At 41.1% G+C, this 23,100-nt stretch overlaps 1 protein-coding gene across 1 annotated transcript in view; it reads left to right on the forward strand.

Annotated features, from left to right (window-relative positions):
• Positions 1-1,306: 1,306 nt before the first annotated feature.
• bicc1a (BicC family RNA binding protein 1a) overlaps positions 1,307-23,100 on the forward strand; it is a gene marked incomplete at both ends in the record, with an annotated part of 53,157 nt that continues 31,363 nt past the window's right edge. The window contains 2 exons of the mRNA XM_079230052.1: positions 1,307-1,499; positions 18,592-18,638. Coding sequence (XP_079086178.1) covers positions 1,307-1,499; positions 18,592-18,638 — 240 coding nt within the window. The remainder of the gene's footprint in view (positions 1,500-18,591; positions 18,639-23,100) is intronic.

Here is a 23,100-nt window from a genome sequence, read left to right on the forward strand (position 1 = left end):
TTCGACCTTTAATCCCAGATGATTGAAGTTTTCACTCCAAATGTGTAAGCAGTAAACTGAGAGAGAGATGTGGTACAGAAGCACTTTGGTTACTTTGCTTTGTAATGAAAGCTCCTGCTGTCAGATTCAGGTGGGGCTATCTGAAGTCCAACATGGCTCTCAAGTGCGACTCACATGAGTTTGATTTAGATAAAGAATAACAATGAACATCACAGGCAGGCCTCTGTTTTGGAGGACAAATCACAAAAAACAGCAGATCAAAATATTAAACACAGACATAATACAGTGTGTAGGGAATTACCGATTTAAAAAAAAAAAAAAAAAGAGTTAAGCTAACACGATAAAAAATGTAAATTTAACATGGAAAATTGCCTTTATCAAGGCCATACATCACTGAAAACAGTCAATCATTTCTTGGCCACAGCACGAGAATAAGCCTGGAATTACATGATACTTGCAAACCTTTTACTGTATACATGAAGGACCTCCTGGTTCTGTAATACTTCATTCAAAACCAGCACATGAACAGGATCTTTTGATTGTGGCCCCTGATTTAATGTTGACTTGCTCCACTTTACCTAATCTCAGAATGTGTAGTGTTTCCTCTATAAACCAACACATTGGTTGCATCGGGGTCTTATTATGAACTGCAACACGATTATTTATAAAGTCAAGCCTGCCTTGGTTTATTTTCATATGGTATATAATTGACTTGTTATAATAATTAGCTCATAAAAAAAGTATGATTTTTGTTTGGCTATAACCGGCTATAATCTCACAACAGTTTCACACAAATGAGGCTTAAAAAATATGTCCCACAGTAGGAAAAACTAATTGAATCTAGTGAATGTCTCACAAATACTAAAGTTTTGAAACTTCTCTTGAAGCCTGGAGGAGGAGGAGGAGGATGTTTTCTCTTTTTTTTAGTTCTTTAAAAAAAAAAGTGTTTCTGGGCGGAGCCCGGCTTTTTTTGCAGGGTGACACGTGAAACTTTCCCGAGGATTGGTTGGTATGTTTGCTGTGTGCTGAACGCGCTCCGTTAACTCGGCGGACAACCTATAGCTCAGTGGACCAGCGGGCTGCTGCTGCCCTTTTTAAAGAAGTCTGCTTGTAGATGGGGGGAAACGAAGGGTCTTGAAAGAAGCTTGCGGAGGAAGGTCTCGACTGCGCTGCAATGAGCCCGCACAGCACCGCAAAGTGACGGAATAACCAAAAAAAGTTAACAGAAGTTCAACTGCTTCTCTTCAAGCTCGACCTGACTTTGAATAAAACGCAGTGGCCACTGGAGAAGTTGCTGCGCAGCGCAATGGCTGCCCAGTGCGACGCTTTAAGCGGATACTTGCAGCAGTCGGACCAGGGCTCCAACAGCGAGCGCAGCGCCGACTCTCCTCTCCCGGGATCAGAGGAGGACCTGAGCGGACTCCATCCGCTGCCCGACCCGGAGTGGACCGAGGAGAGGTTTCGGGTGGACCGTAAGAAGTTGGAAGTCATGTTATTAGGTAAATACTTATTAGGCGGCTAACTTCAAAGTGGGTGGTGCGTTTGAGTCTTTGCCCTGGGTGATGCGTTTTTTAGTTGTGTTTTTTTTTTTAGATTGTATCCTGTCTAGATTCATCCCATCTCCCGTTGTTTCCGAGAAGCTGCACACTTTATCCGCCCTCTTTGGGCCCTTTGTTTATGTTAGACACACAATTACACGTTCGCTACACAACTACCATGTTGGTAACTCCTTCGCGTGGCCAGGAGACTGGCGCGTGTCGTGTGCGTGATCTGGAACGAACCAATTAAGACAATTAGGCTTCAATTAGCTTTCGGCTTTCAGTTAGAGTTGTAAAAGTAAATGACATGTTGACCGTAGAAAATAAGTTGGTAGTTTTACGGTGAGTTGGGCGTACATGTGGTCGAAAAACTTAAGTTTGAAAACTGAAAGTTGAAGAAGTCAGACATAAAAAGAGTAACGCTTTTCTTATGGAGGTAGTAACACGCCCCGACCACAGGCTGGCGCTACACAAACTCCCATGGTGTGCGTTTATTTGTTTGTAGACTAAACTGATGTTGACCTGAACATGGAGTTTGCTTACTTTTCTGGAAGAAAAGAAAAAAGTCTTTATACAATAGCAACCGTTTTTTTTAATTGCATGTTCATGACTTCTGCCTCAACTTAATGCAAGATTCTTAAAATCCGTTTTAATTTCATTTATTCACTGTGTGATCTCTTTTCTGATCATGTGCAAGTGATGGTGAACTCTAAACAAGTAACGCCAGGCCAGTCTATGTTGAAATGGCCCTGGAGACTCGGAGCTTGAGGTCATATATCACACATTTCAAAACACACGAGTGAGACGAATGAGCGGAGAAGCAGCCAAATAAGAACCGTAGGAGAAACATCTCAATTATTGTCATAATTGTACTGTGAATAAAACCAGCGTGATTTAGCATTCTGATGAGTACAACTTTTGGTTTTATCACTGTAACTTTGAGAAAGCTGTTCATTTGTAATCTTTAAATGTGTCACTACTTCTTGGAGTAATCATCAGTAAGTGTCTAGTCCTGAAGTAAGTTTATCTTACACACAGAGACATAGTTCCCCTTAAGTGTGTCCCGGTTGCTGCCTCGCTCCTCTGTACATTCCTCAAAGCTCCATGTCATCCCCAACTCTTCCAGGAAAACAACTTAACCAGAGGCCGGCCCTAAAATCTGAGTGTCCCGGATAAACCGTGCGCCACGTCCTACAAGTGCCTGTGTTTATTACATCTGTTTGTGCCATGTCTATTCTCTCCAGTCTACCTGGGCTTTACCGTTTTGTCAGTGAGGTCTTCTTGTATCTCTGCCAACATCTTGTTTCACAACCGCTGCATCATGACATCACGGATGACATTGCAGCGAGGTTGTGGGAGTAGAAACGGCTGCCGAGTTCATCTGTCTCCTAGTTTTTTCTGGTCAGTTGTAGGTTCAGGTTTAAATGCCACAGTGTCTCAACTGTGAAACTGCTCTAACCTTTGGCCTCTGGCCTCTAATACAGGATGTCTGGTTGCGTTATATGAAGCTACACAGTCTTTAGCATCTGTTGAGTTTTTGCACATGAGGGCCACTAGACTACTGGTGAAATTTTTTTCCAGAGTTTGTAGCCCTAGATGTAAATTCAAACCCAAATATAGGGTCTTTTTTAGTTGCCTCAAGTTAGGTCAGATCTCTGGAACATCTGGCTGTGTTTTGATTGGATGAGCTGCAGACTTTGACGTAGTACATCATGTTCTGAAGGCCAGAATCTGGACTCTAATGAAATCATTTTATGGAAACTCCTGTATGTTTTTACTTTGTTTTATTGTTTGTGACGGTATCTCTGTTATTCTCTTTCCTGGAAAATTAAGAGTGCTTGACCGAAAAAGAGCCACAGGGTTCAACATGCAGCGATTGTTTTCCAAACAAAGCTTAGCATCTCAACTTTTTACCTGATCCAAGTTATGTTCCTGCACTAGTTTGCATTTTTTTGTGGGGCTGAAATGGCCATCTCTTTCAGCAGCAACCTCCACTTTTACAAATGATTATGTCAGTGGTTAATCTTTTATGTAAACTGCTGTGAGGTACACTTGTGTACAGTATGCTAAACATTAATGCACTATTAATTATGGATAACTCATTCCTACACCTCCATGGGGGAAAGACAGAGTCATTGATTTACTACTTTTTCTTTTTTCAAATGGTGGTGAAAATACCAACTGCTAAATACATGAATCAATATAATGATTCATGTATTGATTTGGGGAAAAAATAATTAAAATTTGGGCTGCAACTGACAATTATTTTTATAGTTGATCATATTTGCCAGATAGGTTAACCTATAAAAGGCCACACAATAGTGTAAAATGCTCATCAAAACTTCCCACAGCCCAAGGGAACGTCTTTTAAATGTTTTGTTTTTGACGAGGAGTCAAAATACCAAAGATATTCCGTTAATAAAAGGAATATTATAAAACGGGAAAGGAAATCCTCACATTGGAGTAACTTGAACCACAAACTATTTAACATTAAATATTTTAATACAAATTAATGTATTATCAATCTAGTCTTTCCTAAAGTTTCTGTTGATCAACTATTTGATTGATTAACTTCTCAGCAGTTCTAATTTAAAACAGAAATGATGAAAAATGTTACGACAGCATAAATATATATTAAGGATTATATCAATGATTTAACTAGTTTAGTTTTAATTTTTAATGTCCGCAGTTCAATTTAATTAACTTTTGAATAAACAACAATATTCCTCGCTGTGTTGTCCATTGTACCGACTCATAATTGGGTGATCAAGTGCTGAGACTTAAATCAATCACTTTTGCTTTGCTCCCTGTGTTGATATTGTTTAGATAAAAAACGAGCTAATTGCTATGATTAGTGATTACATCTATGTTTGCCAGATTACATGCTTTTGTCGTCGACCTCCTGGCTAATAGTTTGGTTGATTTTATGTTTAATCACAACCTACTGAAGGGCAATCAAATCGCTCCACTGATTGCAGATGCTCAATGAAATTATGTGATGCGTTTCCTCCATAGCTCCACCAGTATTTGGTTAATTGATATGGCAGACGGCTTGCTGTAGTTTTTAAGGTATGGCCAGAGAAATCGGATCTCCTGTAAGTGCGTTTACCCCAATGCCTGGGAAGTCTATCTGTTTTTGCTTGGCTGTCTGTTTTTCAGGATAAGGGGTCATAGTGGGACATCAGACTGGCGAAGAGCCATAGATTCAGAGGGTACATGCATTTTGAGCAATAAAAATGACCCAGGAACACTTTGTGCCAGTTAAAATATGTTAGTCACTCAGCAGCATGTCTCCACACCGAACAAAATACCAGCGTACACACTTAAAATACCCGTTCTTTGGATCCGCAGTATTCTACGCCCCCATCTCTGGCATCAGGAGAAAATGGAAATTGTTGACTTCTTAGCAATTATACATTTACTGTCTCTGGCATTGGCAGGCTTGCAGGTTGCTGGGCTTACATCAGTAAATAGTGTATAGTGACAACAAAATCTCACCCTGCCAGCCATCTGGGTTTAACTGGTGTACTGTTGGCACCTCAGAATAGAACTCCCAAGTTAATGGCTTGGGTGCCTCGACACATGAAAGCTTGAAAGATAGTTTTGTGTGTCCAGGGAACAGTGGAAGAGAACTTTTATTTTTTATTTTTTTTACATTCATTAGAAAGTTAAGAGACATGGGGCAAGTGTGGGAAAGATGTAACATTTTCTTCCACGAAACAGAGTGCGTCTACTCTTAATGTGCAACAAGGTTTTCCACATTCCTTTTTTTTTTTTTAAGCACACACCAGCGATGTATTCAGCTGTGTATGGGTCAATTTGAGGTTTCCCAGCTCCGGCTACGATGAGAGTTTAGTGGTGTTTGTGACTGAGCGCGGCCCCCTGCTGAGCCAGTGTGTGTGTGCACACAACTTAACAACATGTTTGCTGAGTAACTGCAACAACAGCCTGCAATTAGGCTAAGTGAATTATTTTCTTCACTGAACTAATTTGTGTTCCTGCTCCCAAACTGACTATTATTGGGTGGCTTTGTCTCAGAATGAAAAAAAAAAAACAGTTGCATTTTATGATGCAAAAAAGCACAAGGCCTTCGCAGGTATTCTCGGTATGCATCGCTAATGTTATCACTACAGTAAAGGTACTGTGACTCTCCCTGGTGCCCTCTGTGTAGAGCAGGGGAAGGCAACAGTCCGAATCTGGGTCGAATCTGGCATTATAGAAATGAGTCAGCAACCGGACCCGGGCCGACGCGTTTCTTCTGGCGTGCCTGGTTCGGGCCGATGCTGACCTGGTTATATTTGATTGTGGCCCAGTGACTGCAGTGTTGGGCGCCAGATTCGGGGCAGTGTATTCGGCCCGATTCTGGGGCGTCATTCATCCCGAGTCTCAACCGAGTCGGCAACCGGACTCGGGGGACTCGGCCCAACGTGTTTCTTCCGCCGTCCCGGGCTTAAGCCGGATCTGGGCCGGGTCATTTTGGCTACCTGGGCTGTCATAAGACTATGAAACGGCGCCGCAGGAGTTGCAATTGGAGCTGATTGATCTTCAATGTGAAGCCGTCTTAAAGGAGAAGTTCAACTCTCTTAAACTGTGTGTGTGTGGACGTTCATGTGATGAACATCTACACATCACACCACACATCCCAGTTAACTGATGAACACCTCAGATCTCTCCTGAGAATTGCCACAACCAAGCGGACACCCAACTTTGCACTGGCAAAAAAGGGTGACCAACAACACTTTTCCTACTTAATTTAAATGTACGTTTTCTTTACTTTTTAGTTAATGGATTTTTCTTTTAATTTATATTAATTTATTATTATAGTACACTCTCCATCTGATATTGGAGAGTGTACTATAATATAATATTTTGATATTGGGAAAATCCTCCCCTGAGACTGGGGGGAAAATTGCCCTTGAGTGAAAATGTAATTTTAGATTTTCCGTATTTTCCCTTTTTATTGTTTGGCGAATTACTTCTCTGGCTTCTATACCCACATAATGAGGTGAATATGTGTGAGGGCCTCATCCTCCTCTTCCTCCTGGGTGCTGAGTAAGACTCTCAGACAGGAAGTGAGTGTCTTGTGGGGAATGTGCTGCAGCCTCGCTCTCTTTCTTTCTATTGCTCCCTCTTGAGCATTCAAGCACTGATGTTGTTCCAGCTTCCATCAGTTGTTGGTCTTTATCCTAAAACCACAACACAACCCTCACCTTCTAATCCAACCAAACCCAGGCAGAAATATTATTGAAAACACTCCAGACATCTTACACTCAGTTTTGTGGCTAAAAATGTGATTGTCGGTCTGTACAATTAATTCCATATAATCATACATCATGATTAGGGATGGGATGATATAGGATTTTATCAACGATCGAGGTAAACAACACAATTTGGATAATCGTGAATATTGTCATAAGTTACTTGAAAAAAGCCACTTTGGTCGGTATCATGAAAGAGAAATAAAAATTAGTCAATATACAAAATAAAACTAGAATTATTATGTAAGAAAACACACTAATGTATCATGTTTTTATTCATTTGTCTTTTATTTATGCAGGGAGAACTTATTTAAGATTGTTTAAATTGATTAAAAAAGATGTATCTACTCTCTGTAACACAATCAATACAATTGCTTATTGAATAAATGTAAGTTGAAGTGAATTCAGTATTAGTTTTAAGCGTATTTTGATGATTATCGGGATAATGTAGTGAATTGCATTTTTCTTTCCCCATAATTGATAATCGGACGAAATACTTAAATTAGATTGATTTACAGATTTACTCTTTTTCATGTAATGTCGTTTGATTAGTCTGATGTGAAAGTATGAGCAGGAAACTGAGAGGAAACCTTACGCCGATCACCTTTTTAGGAAAAACGAAATGGATAGTGGAAAACAATAGACTGAGATAGGAAAATCTTTTCTGATGTGAAAATTGTTTCCCCTCAAATGAGGTTGACATCTGTCATTTGGAGATATTGTGATGTTTAAACCAGATTCTGACTGGATTCTGTACAAAATACGTGTGTGAGGGTCGTGAATAAGCCAAAGCAGCAGCAGTTTGTATTGTGTAGCTGTGGACCACAATATGAGTAGTTGCAAGATGAAATAAATCTTCCCATCATTCATTTCATCAAAGTAGTGCTGCATTTGCTTCCATCAGAACCTTGACCTTTTGAAATGAGAGTGAGCTTCTCCAGTAGTCAATTTGAGGGAAAGGGTACGATTGACTGGTTGTTGAGGAAGTATTTATTGTATACTTGTTTATCTGCCGTCATGATGAATGACTAAGTAGGATATGTACTGCATAGCTTTAATTAAGTGTAAGGATAAAGAGAAAATGTGTTAGATTACAGTGGTGCATTTCAATTTTATGAATTCTGAAATTAGCTTACTAGCCATGCTAGCTCCAGCTGTTCTTTTTCCCTTCATTGTGCTTTCCTTAGTTGCCTCTTGGCCTCTTTGCCTCTTCCCCCTCCCTTTCACTCTTTTACATGCTGATACAATTAAACAATTCTATTCGACTTTGCTTACGCGTTGAATTCCTACATCCTGGGCATGATGAAGCTTTCAGGAGCTGTAATATAATTGAGCTTCAGTCGGCGGAAAAACCTGTAATTCATTACTCAAGAAAATAAAACCAGGAGTCCTATTTCAGCCATCTGAGTGGAGCTGGAGTGCCGTGACCCATTTCTGGGCTTCTGGAACTGTAAATGGGCTGAAATGAATACCTGTTTTTCTACGTCCCTCAAAGCTCTTTTTCTTCAACCCTTTTCAAAGTGCAGATTTACATTCTGTCTGGTTTGCGGTTGCTATTTTTGAAACGTTTCTTGGGGGGGGCACCCTTGACTTGCGCACGCGTGCGCACTCACCTCACTTGCATAAATACACACACACACGCACACACGCCACCCGACCTTAAACCCCCCCCCCCCCCCCCCCCCCCCCCCAAGAGCTTTCAATGTTTATCTTTGGAGAACCTCGGGTTTTGGTTTGTTGTTCTCTCTCCTCATTCAACATCCAGTACAATCTGCCTTTTCTCCACTTGCCTTGATTGGAGAGAAAGCGTTTTTATAAGAGTACCTTATTGATCGAATCCTGGCAGACGATGGAATATTCTCCTCTTGAACAAAAGAGAAAGGGAGGGAGAAAAAAGAAGTGAGTCCAGGACCAAGGATTTCATATAAGACCAGAATTGAATTATGTTCATTTCCTCAGAGCTGCTCTGTTGCGCATAAACTCTGATTGTACATATCAGTGGAGATAACTCAGAGGTTGAGTCATCAAGTAGAGTAATTGAGGAAATAATTCCCCATCACTAAAATCCTGGACCGATTCCTTGTGTCTTTCGTGCAGACGCGTCTCACCCTATGGTTGAAATGCAGATAAAAGTGAAATGTTAATGATTTCCCAACAGCCCAATGTAATGTTTACAGTGCCACTCTCGGCCAGTTAAGTGAGACTGACTCCCTTCGCTCTGTGGGGGATCTAACACAGATACCAGGCACCAGGAATGTACAGCATTGTGTAATCACTTGGCAGCATTCACACAGGAGAGATAACCTAGGAGATGACAACCCAAACATGTTACCAACAGCAGCTTCATGCTAGTCTAGGCGATGTCTTATTTCCTGGACCAAAAAGATCCTCTTGTGTAAATAAAACTGTTAAAGTGAGGTCATAATGGACTGTTTATAGGGAAAAAACACAACTCAAAGTCTGTTTCTAATTATTTTTTAGACCTTCTCGTTCGTGTGACCTCGGGGTCGCTGAGTCTTGTTTCTCTGGCCTGGTGTCGTCTTTGTCGGCAGGAAAGTACTGCAACATGTGGCTCTTAGGCCATTTATTTGATAGCACAGTTGCTTGGCAACCCTGCAGGAGTTGAGAGGAGCCGTTTCGAGTGCGACTTGTGCTCGGTGCAGGAGTTATAGCTGACACGTTCTGTGGGTATTACCGTACCAAAGCTGGAGAAGTGATTGTGGTTCCAAAGTTATGGTCCTGAAGATTTCAGTTCTTGTTTCGGCTCCTGTGTGCGGTGAAGATGTCAGTCAAAAATAATTGCAGCTTCAGATCCTTGTTCAGTAGAAGGTAACAGTGAGATGGGATTAATTAGACGCGATAAAAGCACAAACACAAATCCTGAATCATGTGCTGCACTACTATATTGAGATATAATTACAGAATGTAAAGACATTAACTGGCTATTGCTGGAAAAACAATAAACACAGACAATAAAAGACATACAAAATGGGGTTTTAATTCAAGGATTATTACTTTAAATGAATCCTCAAACCAAAAACAAATGGGATCATACATTGCTGGAAAATAAATGAATATATCATTGTTTTTATTTTGTAGAAAAGAACTTGTCTAATATAATTTCTTCAAAGGCTTTGGTACCAAGATAACATATTCTGCACCTTAGCTCAGACTTCAAAGCCTTCCATCTATTTCCACAGACTACTTTCCAAGTAGCCATAGCATTTGTTAACTCAATGTTGAGAAGCAACTAGTGGGTCAATAAGTGATCTCACATGATGCTTTATCCCAGAAAGCAGGATTTGTACAAGTCATATTTGTCAATCACAAAATATGAATAACCGCCCAATTCTCTTTTTACATACTGTAGATAAAGAAGTCGCTGTTGAAAGCTTGGGATGCCTCTCTGGAGGTGTTGATGTGAAAACTTGCATAAAACAGCCGATTCTGCTGTAATTATAAACTCACTCTGTGACTAGATACCACTGAGACGCTGTTTTAAGTGTTTCTCAAAACTGGAAGCTTTTGTTTCGTAGCCAACTTGTCTCACGTATGCCAAAGCAGCTCACAGGGAAACTTTTAAGTGTTGGTTTTTGTCTATTTACTTTTAGATGTCAAGCCTATTACTGCCAACTGCATGTCAGCTGCAAGGTGATACACTTGTAGAAACATCCTGTCTTTGAAGTGAGGTGTTTAGGCTTGATGGATGAGAACAGTCTCTCCGTCACTCCTTAGCAACCCGCTGAATGCTATTGATTGTACTGAATGCACGGCTTCTCTTTATAGTCTAAACCTCTTATTAAGCTGTCATATGGCCTTTATTGCTAACATGACTGTGTGGGAGAGAAGGGGTTGATACAAAGATGTATACTGTGAGGCATTATAGATTCGTCACCATTCAGATTTACAGCATAATTTACAAAAAGGAAGCTATTCCTTTTGAATATCTGTCTGGTTGACGGGCAATGTTGCAGGCAAATCACTAAATAAGAACACTCGGCAATGTTGCAATGTGATGAAGTCATTTATCAGGTAGCTAATCACTTGATTTGCCAAAGTTGGAAGTTCCCAGCTCGTGATTTTCATCAAAACCCTCAATTGAACTTCCAGGAAATATACTATAATAAAATAATAATAATAATAAAACATAGCATGTACGTTGATAGATGGAAGTTTTATCCATTTTTACTCCCCCTGAATGAGTGACACAACCATGTTTGGATACTGATTCAGCTATTGGTGCGTCAAAGTCTTTCTCACTTTCACATTAACGCTACGTTTTGGCTGTAACATCTGGTGTTACAAAATCTGAGACAAATGTTTGTTTATTGCAGATTATTTAGTAACCGCACATGTCTTCTCTATTATCTAAATCTATGGTTGAAATAACATTATCCCGCCTTATTCAGGCCTGAAGTAGGACTGCACAATTAATGGACATTTTAGAAATTGCAATATGGACTATTGTCAAAATACCATTTTACATAGTGCTGCAGAGAAGTCTTGGCCTACACATCATATTTCTACAGACTTGAGAAAACTACTTTGATTGGTACAGATCCCCTCAATAATCTACACCATAATCATTAAATTGTTTTTCAATAAAAATGATGATAATGTCAAAGTTATCATTCCCTCTCATATCACAATTCGAATTGCAGTTGCAGCCAAAAATAATCCCCGTTGGATATTTGTTTTGCTAAATTGTTCAGCCCCGGCATGGAGACATCCCATGTGTGCATTACAAACACATGTGTTCCCGTATTGGTGAACATGTGAGCACTCGGTGAGGTCGCTGCATTGCGTGTGTGCTCTTGTTTTGCTTCGGCTCCCGGACACCCTTCTCATTAGCTGTGTGTTGAACCAGCTGGGAGCTGCTGCGAAGGACATTGGAGAGCTGTCGTAAAAACATCATCTTCCACTTGTTTCCTAAAATATGGGAAATGTAGTTCTTTCATAGGCACGAGAGCTCAGAAGTCTGGCTGTGATAGTCGTCTGTCTCACTTTAGTAAAGGCGTGTGAGCCGCCGGTGGACTGAGACGTCAAACCTTTCCCGGATTGGAGTTGTCATTTTGTTTTGAAATCCTATCCTGGTGAAATAGGACTTGTATAACTTTTCTCATTGCAATGCTTTCATATACTTTTGTGAACGCCCCAAGTTTCACCTTAAGTCCTATTGTGATTAGTGCCAGTGCAGAGGATTTTGTTTAAGCAGCTCTGCAAATTTAGAGATTTAGCCGGTGCCTTCAGGGGCTCTCCTTGCTTTTTGTAACTTCTTTATAGAAATCCTTTGACTTCATAGACGTTGCTTGATCATTCTGGGACGGCAAAAATGTTGGGTTAACCAGGTGTATCAACTCCCCCTTTTTTTATATGCTGGTTATTGAATGAACGACATGGTGCGTTCAAAATGAATGGATATTGGCTTACATCAGAGCTATGAGGTATTTTCCCTCTTGTTAGTGGAAAGTCATTGAGGATTTGTTCACCTTTCCGTTAAACCTGGACTGAAATTATCTAATGGTGAAAACATTCATGTCAAGATGTCTCCGTTTGGTTTGTTATGCCCCGTCTCTCTATTGATTGTTGTGTGGATCTAAGCCATAACTGTAAAAGTCAACACTGTTTACATTCCTTCAGTGTCAAAACAGCGGAATATCCCAGAAAGTTCAAGTCTCTCCACAAAATAATGGATACCAGACCCCGTTCAGTCCGCCAGCGCCGAGTCCTTTATGTCTTTCACTGCAACCTCTCAGTTCTTTATGTGCAGTGATTCTATAAAAAAAAACTTCATTACGTTAGTCATATTACATATTTTTTACATGCATACATGAAATTTGGTCTATGCATTTAACCCATCCTTAGCAATTTAGGAGCAGTGGGCTGCTGTGAAGCGCCTGCGGACCAACTGGGGGTTCAGTGTCTTGCTCAAGGAGACTTTGACATGCGAACTATGGGGAGACCAGGGAGCAAACCGGCTACCTTGCGGCCGGACGACCACTCTACCCATGAGCCACAGCCTTTAGATCGAGACAATAACAGGGTGTGGATCTGGTTATCCGTCATGTTTATTTGTCAAATGAATAGACATTCAAAATATCTGCTTTAAATTCATTCTTTGCGCCGTATTTTAAAAAAACGCCAGAGGACAGAATTGATTGCGACATGCGATGTGTGCTCAGGAGTCTTGTGTCGTTTTTCAGCTGTGATGCCTTTACAATGTGCTGTGCTGGAAGAGAGGAGCGCTGTGTTGTCCTCTCATAACCTGGGCCAAGGGAACGCCACTAGACCATTCTAGCACTTGAGAAACAACGGAAACAAGGTCTCGTTGATGTAAATCAGAGCTGCTAAAGGCAGTAAGATATGTGCAATTAGGGATGTTCTTTTCAACGTCTGATCAGTCTTAAGGAAAGCCTATAATTTAAAATGGGTTTTTTGGATGGCAGACACAACAATAGCTTTCTTGGTTATCAAAGGCATGAGCTGTGCATTTTTGTGGTAAAATGCCTGTCAATTATTTGAGAGCGGGGACCACGATGAATGTTAAAAATCCAATGTTGTTGGCAAATCAAAGCTACAAGACACACAAACAAACAGGAATATTGTGAAGAATAGATTGTGAATTTGAGTCCCCATAATTTGATTTTGTGGTTTCCTGCATTTTAAATGGTTGCCAGTAAGCAGCGGACCTCAGATGTTGATCTTCAATGCAACAATAACTTTAAAACAAATTAATCAGCAGGGATTACGAATGATCTACAACTTGTAGTCAGTGGATTAGAGGATGAAAAACCACCTTAAACAGTTTGAAATGAAGTAACCTTATAACCATTTGTTTTCACTGAATTATTCAGTCACATCATGTTCAATAAAGCAGTTTTCTGTTTGAGAAGAGCGTTTCTTTTCTCAAACTAATCGCTGTCTTGCCTTATCACTCAGTTAAAGAAGCTGCGGTAGTGGCTGGTGACTATAGCAGCAGCTAATTCAATATCACTCCACCGATTTAGCATTGCACTCCTTGCACCCGCGATTGTCAGTAAAAAAATGGCTCTCACACAGGATGATGGCATCCCTGCTCTTAATCCCACCTACAAAGCTCTCATTTGCTCAGTTGTTTTTCCATCAAGGAACACACTTAACCTTCTATTCAGAGGCCTTGAAGCAGACTAGTGATTGTGGTGAAGGAGAAAGTGTCTGCTTCAAGAAGCCCTTCCATGTAGCTACAAATGTCTCAAGTAGTTTTTTTTTTTTTCTTTCAGAAAGCTGAGCCACTACGTATTTGGAACCTATAGCGCTGTGCAGTTTTAGAATAAGCGGGGATGAGACTACCGGTATCTATATTGTATTTTCCATAGTTCATGGTACACCCTGGTGCACCCCTCCTTCCTCTGCTCCGAGTTCTCCCACGGCCGGGTTACACACCACACGTGTGCCAACAGGATGTTGTGCTCACATGGTTCATGTTTTCACTCGTGTTCCATATCTAATTCCTCTCGGCTCAAGTCCCAAACATGTTGTTCCAGTGGTTTGTGTTGGTCTTTGGTTGTTTCAAGGTTAAAAAAAACAACCAAATAAAACATTGTATATCTCATGTTTGGTTTTCTTTGTCTCCTGAATCATGTCATAAGACCTTGTTTGATATCAGAGTTTTGACAAAAGTGTAAATGCATTGAAATGTAAAACTGCTGACTCGGTAACGGCAAACAATTTCTTCGATCTAGCTTGTGTCCTGTTTTAATTCATCAGTTGGCTTTGTAGGCTGATGGGGCTGCCATTTGATATGTTCACGTGTGTATGACTCATCTCCCACATTTATGTTGAATTACATACTTACAGGAGATGTGCATGTGTTTAGGAGAAGAGGAGATTGCATGTGATTCTTTGCAATTTAGTGTTTCTATCGGGAAAAAGGTTTTGATGTGGCATGAAAACATTTCATGAGGCAGAATTTGGGTGCAGCTGAGATGTAATTTATTGAACTATAAATATGGTTATCATGCCAGTGCGACCTGCATATGAATTGTTGTCAAATTACTGGCCCTAGTTGCTGATCCTCACAGAAGCAGCAGCCACACTAAGTCCCATCTGTCACTTTGCCTGACGGCATCCTCACAAGTCGGGCAGACGCACGGCACAGGTTGTTTTTTTTTTCCTTTTCTGTAAATGTTTTCTCTGTGACTAATAACAGACCTCTGTTACATATCCAGTAAGTTTACAAATCAATGACAGTTCCAGGGAAGCGTATGTTGGGGTGTACTGTATGATCAAAAGAATCCAGAGTTCAACAACATTACTGAGTTTTATAACTTGTTTGTAATTGGTATTTTAATTGACTTACTGTGTGTGTTTTTTTTTTTATTCAACTCTTTAATTGGCCACTTAAAGAGACTTTGCCTTTTGGGATGTACTTTTGTTTAGTTGATAAAAGAACACCAGAGAGGAAAAAGAGCACCATTAGACAGTTTCAGTAGACGAGTAGAAACAACCCAGTCTGTTAGATGATGCTGCGCTCTTTTTTTGTTTGTCTTTGTTCATTCAGGAGACGCTTGTAGTAACGGGGTCTTTCATCAACTTGGATAACTTCAGGCCACCTAAAAAGAGACAGAGCTGTTCTTAGTCATTCTACCCAAAGCTGAATGTTATCTCAACTAAATATTGGATCAAAACACTTCAACTATCGAGATAACCAACTATATTTCCTTTTGCGTAAATGCAGAGCAGCTGGTTTTATCATCAGCCAAGGCTGCAACTCGCCATCATGTTTCATCGATGTCAGTTAACTTATTTTTTTGGGATTGTTTAGTCTACACGTGTCTGTCTGTTCACTCTCCTGAGCTCAAATTTCCAATCTCAATAGGTATTTAAATACAATCCTATGAGATAAAGACACACAAATGTATGTTTCTGTTTGGGATGGAGGTGACCAACCAGTGTAATGCATTACTAATGCAACCAAACCAAATTGTAGATTAACTGTTTCTTCATGTGTGATTCAAGAAAAAATAAAACTCTAGCCATAACTCTTTTCAGTGTTTATGGGGAGCTGCATGTGATTTCCCCTGTCTTCTCTATTTATGCATCGCCGAGTGCATCCCTATGAGCACTAGCCGCTCTGTAAGAGGACTGCGACTTTAAACAAAGATCTGTGAGACTTGAAGACGCTAAAGCGGCATCCAACGTTGCTTTAGCAACTTTGTTATTTTCCCGTCTGTGACGCTCTCCATCTGCTGGTGCCCCTCTTCCATGGGAGGCAAGACAGTGAAACTGTTTCCAAAGCAGGTGAAGTGATGAAAACATTGACATATTTGGACGCGTCTGTTTCTTTGCTTTACTTTGTGGCTGAAGTATTGAATTGGACATTGTCTTGTTTAAAATGAGGCTACACAGTATAGTAATTTAGGGTTATAGTTGGGGGTGGAAGTGTTTCTTTCTTTTCTGCGACCGCTTTATTTACAGTTTCTAATCCATATCCTTCTTAGATTTCCTTTTCATTGTTATTCTGTCTTGAACGACGAGCCAAAGAGTAGCCAGAACTCATCTGTTATCAGTGTAATCGGGTGGTCAGCGTTTGATGTACACAAATTTCATTTGAAAAACGACTCACCCGTTGAGCCAAGGGTCTGTCCGTCTCCATGGCTTCATAAACTGCGGCCTGCACGCGTTTACTGGGCAGCCTGCGTTAAGTACAAGCATATGTTAAATACTCATGATGTATCGCCAAAGGCCATAATGACAGCTCTGGTGGAAAATGAAATTATGCTTGGTGAGGTTTTTTCATTTTCTCTTTTTTTGTGCCTTGAAATGTGGTGTTGATGGTGAAGTCATAACGATGCCTTTCACACCCAGCTTGCACATCTTACCGTGTGCACTGCAGACGTTGTATACTTTGTAAGAGAGAACGGATCTCAATCTTACGCTTGTGGATTTGCTTTTTACACACGCAGAATTTTGAGACTAGGTTTAAAACAGAAATGTACATTCGATCGTCCGCTGACACCATTTCTGAATTTCAAAGTAGAGCGCAATCTTTTTATGAGCTGTTTCTTCAGCAATTCGTAATTTGTTATGTCCCTATTATAAGTGTGGGGGGGGCTTCAGTTGGCAATTATGTAGCCTCGAGGGCCTGCCCCAGATATATTTGAATACATTCAGGTAGGGCTTCAAACTTCCATAGAGTAGGATTTTTTTCATATACCGTCATACCGGTGCATAGCCGTAACAACAGTTGTCGCTCTTCAGCAGTCGGGGACATTTATTTTTCACAGCTCACCGCTGAGGGCGCAGCGGTCGGAGCTACTTTTATTACGTGTATTGAGATGGAGTCAGTTTCTAACTTGATAACAACAATTAATAACCCACAACTAACGCTCTTTAACAGGGTTAAACATCACGACGCAACAGTTTGTGACACTAATGATTGTACATTTATAAAAATTACACCGCCGAACTGCATGCTGGGTACAGCTCGCCCACTATCACAGAAACTCCGTCGCAGGTCTGTCTCTTCACCTACATTCCCCTGGGTCCTAACTCCCGCCCATGTTTAGTTTCCTAACACCCTCTATGTACCAACGTAAAAACAGCTGTTCACCACTCGCAACAGCTTTTCATTTGGCCGGCGGTCCTTTTTGGCGTCAATGAATGTGTTTACTCGAAAAAAATACTGTGACATGCCGTGAAACGGCCAGAATCTTACAAAATACCGTAAATGTAAGTGCGTGTGTGCTGGATAATATACATACAACAAATAAACACGCTCTAATACTCATTATGTCACAATTACATTATAGAATAATAAATGCATGTTACTTATTGCTGGTAAAAAAGAAACCGCCCATAGAACAACTGCATGCTCTTACTTTGAAATGCGGAGATGATAAAATGGCAGAGTGATAAAAGGGACATTGAGGCTTAAGCGTACAAGTTGTAAATGTTCGCAAAAGATATTCACAAATGCTTTTATTTGTGAATTAATTGAATATATTCATAGATATTATTTTATTTGTGGAAGGTCTTTTATAGTTATATATTACACTCTTGCACAGAAATAACATTGAGACAAATCTATCTCCAAAAAACAGCAACAAATCCTGTTCCTGTCCTCTCAAATGACCGAGGAACAGGAGAATCCTCCTTGTAGAGCAGACCTGTATTCGGCATCAACAGAGCAGCTCTAGCTCGAAGCGCTTGCAGATGTGTTGGAGGGACTACAGGCCTGATTCGCTTCGGTGGTTGGACCTCTGTTTCTATCGAGCTCACTGTTTCAGCTGAGAGAGTTTCTTGGCATTTCCACCTACTCTCAGCGCCTATTTTATTGAATTTTTTGCATGTTGGCAGTTTGCTTTAAAGCTTTTAGATACTGTAGTCCGCAGAGGGGGAAGTGTACATGCTGAGAGACGAAAAAGTCTGAAAGCCTTTTTGAGAAGTGTGAAATAGACACTAGTTTATCCAAGTGTGGGATAAAATACTTAATTAACGTCTACTTCCAAATAGTTTCACTTTATCCATCAATTTGTCACACAGAAGCTGTATCCAATCTCCGGGATTACGGAAAATGACTCGGAACATTTTCCTATGAGCAGTATCGGTAACCTCGCCAAACACAATATCCCAATAAATAGAGATCCACCATAAGTACGGCTCTGTGTGACGATACCATAACATTTTGAGGCAACTGGATAATCTTTGTGTGATTTGATTTTTTTTGAAGAAAAAAAAGAAGAGGAAAAAAAAAAATAGAAGTGAGCTGTCTTTGTGTGGTTTCATGAATGTATTTTTTCTCTGTCTCACTCTAGCTGCCTCTGAGGGGAGAGTCAACGGAGGGGAGGATTTCTTTCAGAAGGTGAGTGTGTAGTCTGCACTTGGATGGTGTTTTGCTTTGTCTTTAGGTTGTATTCAAGCCCTCTGAGCTGCACTTCTCTCTCAGTGAAGGGAGCAGATGTCAGGTGCTCATCCAGTCGCTCGTAATTACAGACCAAAACAAACTACAACGACAATGACGTTGAGTCACTCCGGGGCTCTGATCCTATAACACAGCTGACACAACACTAGTGGGCCTTTCTCGCTTGCATAATATACCATAATACGCCAGATCATCGCCTCATATTTGAAATGAGAGAGACTGACTTTTCGTTGTCACTGATTTAATTAGTGAATGCTCTGTAGCTTCGTTCCATCCAATAAAACAAGGATTTGATTCAGTGATCTTAAACGGTCTTGAAACTTGCTCCCATTGTGTCTCTGGTGCTCATTGATCAGTCGAGTGTGTGACTCTGATGTGGTAATCTTTATTACCTAATGGTCTTTCATAGAAGGTCCAGCCTCAAGGATTAGCTTTTTAAAGCACATGTTCTATTAAAGCCTCCATGTCTCTGACAATGAAATCATTTTGTTAATTAATGACGCTACTGTGACTTTTCTTTTTATTCCTACAACTAATCCCGAGCAGGCTGGGCGCTATAACACTGTACCACTGGCCATGATGGAAAATGTCCCCAATAAGCCAATCATAAACTTTGATATGCTTGTTGATCCGTTACATTGCTTGACGGCTTACTAACAATCAATCACATCACATGAATTAAGCTCATAATTAACTTTTATATTGCACTGACAAGATTGCAGATTGTTTTTTTTGGTATGATTTTTCTATTTGAAAAGATTCTGTGTCAGAGCAGCTTCTGGTAGTTTCAGGTTCTTAATCACTGTAAAACAACGAATAGAAAATGCTGCCAAACCTAATCCTCACACAGTTCTCTTTGTAAAGCACCATGATGAGGGAAAGCAGCGATTAACGACATTAGTTCAGACCGTGAATGTACGAACTAACCTTGATCCTCTATTTGCTTAACTTGAACCTCAAGTATTTGACAGAAAGTGTGTGTGCTGTATCAGAATAAACGGAGACTAATCACATGGTGCTGAAAATGAAAGAAATCCCATTTTCAACAAAGTTATCGGCTAATTTAATTTTGACAGCTGGCATTTCATTAATTATTGACGCACTATAATGGTTTCAGTCTTGTTTGAAATCCAGTTTCCTGAATATGTTTTAAACTCCCTCCATAGTATGTTAATGGCCTGTAATGAAATAAATGATGGACATCGGTTGATTTTAGCATTCTTCTTTTGTTTTTTTTCCATATTTGGTTTTGGAGGTTAGGGAGCTGCGTTAACTGTCAAAGAAGGAGGCAATTTAACTGTTCCTGAAGCAAGTAATGCAAACCAGGCGCCTTCAGATCCTCCTCCCAGGAATCTTAACAAGGACTCTAGATATTCTCTAAATCGGTCTCCACCTCTTTTGGTTTGGATATAGCTGTAATGTTTAAAATGTGTAGGTTTCTACCTCGCTCCACAAAGCTATTCTGACAAAATCCGGCTGTTGGTGTATTGACTTTGCCGGTCACATTATTATTTTTTAAAGCCTCCGGCTGGAATTTTGTCACAGCTTGTTCAAAGAAACAGTGGTTACTACCGGTTAAATTGTCAATTATAAATTAGTGTTCAGCTGTTTGGGTTGGCAGACCGGCAAAGAGCAGCGAAGGAGGAGCGCTAAAGTCATGTTTTTATTGTAGAATTTCCATTTGGATAACTCTGTATAGTTTCCTTCTGATAGCGTGATCACCACACATGCCTAATTAAAGTCAGGAAAATAAACACTGAGTGCGACTGTGGAACGGTATTGTTGAAAGAAAATGGATGAGGTGTGTGAAATACCTTGACGTTGATGAAAGTGGAAACTCTTAGTTGGGCTGCTTCCTCGCCCGTCCAACACACCCATCTCTCACACACGCACGCACGCACGCACGCACACACACACACACACACACTAGCAGACTAAAGTACATGCGTAGCAACTCTCTCCCTCACGTGAGGCAAGTTTTGGCGCACACACGTTTACATGTTAGGCTTTGGGAAGGACATTTGGCAGTTGCCTTGGCAGCGAGATTCAGAGTTCAGTCGCTGACGAGAGCAACATAAACCGGTCAACCCCCGCGCTTTCTCCCGAGACCCGCTGGCTGTGGTCGATCAAACCCTCTTACTCACTGTCTGCTGGACTTCCTCCGTGTCCGGAGCAACATTTTGTAATAACCCCCTTCATGTCGTCGGAGAGAAGGTTAAGAGGATAGCGGACAAAGCGGGACCACAGGAGGGTGCCACAGCTGGGAAATGAGCCTCGTGCTGAAGTCCCTGCAGCTCACATGGGGGAATCTCGCCAGCTTCATGTCCCCTTTTTTTTCTCCTCAGGCGTTGTTTTGGTCTCCTATCTCACATTTTCCTCTTCCCTCCTGCTATTTCATCTTTGCATTTCATTAAACCAGTGAAACTGGTGTGTCACTGCTATCAGTCTGGTATAACACGGTTGTTGTTTTTCCTGCAAATGAGACTCTTGAAGCGTGCGTCAGCGAACAGTTCCATCACAGGTTTTGGACTGAGAACTGTTGGGAGTGTCAAATCATGGCACAGACCGCTAAGCTGTTTGGAGAGCTGTGCAGAAGTTGAGCTGCGGGACAGCGAAGAGCCGAGAAGCTCGGCTGGTTGAGATGATAACTGTGCGCCACAGAGGAGCTTGGAGTGGATTTGAAGGATGCTTTTTGAACCCTTTTACAAGTTCATCCTTGAACCCCCTTTCCACCACTGCTTCCCAGGAGTTGTGGCTCTGTAAATACTGCCAGGCATGATGTATAAGGGCCAGTGCGCTCAGATCTTAGGCCAGGCGTAATATATTTCATTTGCTTAATAGCACCGTAGAATCTTGTATTTCGCTACTCTGACACCGGCAAAATAGGAAAACGGAAGACTGTAAAGATGAAATATTTGGTTGGCATGAAATTGTGAGATGTTGAAATACAGAGGTTGGTACGAGTGCTAGCAAAACATATATAAACAAATGTTTGTTTTTCTCAAGCAGCCCGAGAAAGACGTGGAGTCTCGACACATTTTGACAGATGTTTTTGCAGAAGAGCCTTTTCTCTGATGCATGTTGCTCTTTTATAACCGTGCACATGTTAGCGTTAGCCCCGCGGCGTAATGGGGCTTTAGCTGCGAGTTAGCACTCGAGTTGTTAACATGAACTCAGTTATGACTGTTGTGTCTCGTGGGGACTGTTAAGTCCACGCTGTTCCCTCAGTCAGTCTCTTTACACCCACCCCCAAACAGCCCTCTGTGTCCCCCTCCCAAAAACACACACACATACACACTCCAGCTGAATCAACAGCTGCACCATCACAGTACAGGCCAGGAAACATGCCTCTGCCATGTTGATTGCTGCTGTGCTATAGTATAGCGCACACATCCAGATGCATGCGCGCGCACACACACACACACACACACACACACACACACACACACACACACACAGTCACGTGTGTTGGACACATGTGCGGTCTTTCAGGACATTGCCTTAATGATATCCTGTTTGATTTCTCGTACGGCTCTGCGCACATCTGCATGCACCAGCTGCAAACCTCTCAGAAGCTATCATGTCAAGGTCGTGCCGGGAAACTGATCAGAACCATAGTCATTTATGTATTTATTCATTTCAGAAAGGGTGGAGTGCCAGAGAGTATGACCAAATGTATAGGTAACTTAATTTGTGCAAATATCTCGACCCATTTAAGAGGTATTCGCTCGCCCCTCCATGAAAAATAAACGCCATCCACCCTTTTAAAATGGTGTGTGGTCTGTCAGAAATCAGTCCCATCTGCACTACGTTGCCAAGAACAGCAACGCTGACAGGAAACAGGTCTCTCTGAACAAGGCCCTCTTTAGAGAAGAAGTTGATGAGGCATAGGCCGTAAAGTTTGATAATTTTATCAAAGTGTAATTGGAGTTACTTCTGATGTGTTACTTTTGTTCTACACTGCAGGTTTCTACATCTTGGCACTTTTTAATGCCCTCTTTATGGAACTCACAATCACGCCCCCACATTGCCACTGTAATTTTAGCAGCCTCTGAGAGGTTGCGGGCGGCAGTGTTGTATTTCTTAAACGTGTGGATTTTGTCAAGGAGGCGTTCAATTTAAAACCAGACGCATATGTCATTGTCGCAGGAGAGCAAGCCAAAATAAATGGGGAACGGTAGAGGAGTTCCTTCGTCACTGAGAACAGAATGTCCTTTAATGTTGTGATGCATTCGGCTGTTGGTGTGATCATGTGACTTCAGTTGATGGAGGAAAAGTTAGTATTTCGCTACAGGGTATTTGCGATTTATTGTCCTTTTACCAGACGACTGTGGGAGGGTGTCATGTCGTAGATTAGAGTCCCCTGTGCCTCCAGCTAGTATAAAACCCAGTAACGGAACTC

The sequence above is a fragment of the Taurulus bubalis genome (genome assembly GCF_910589615.1).
Source record: "Taurulus bubalis genome assembly, chromosome: 14".
Classification (NCBI taxonomy): Eukaryota; Metazoa; Chordata; class Actinopteri; order Perciformes; family Cottidae; genus Taurulus; species Taurulus bubalis.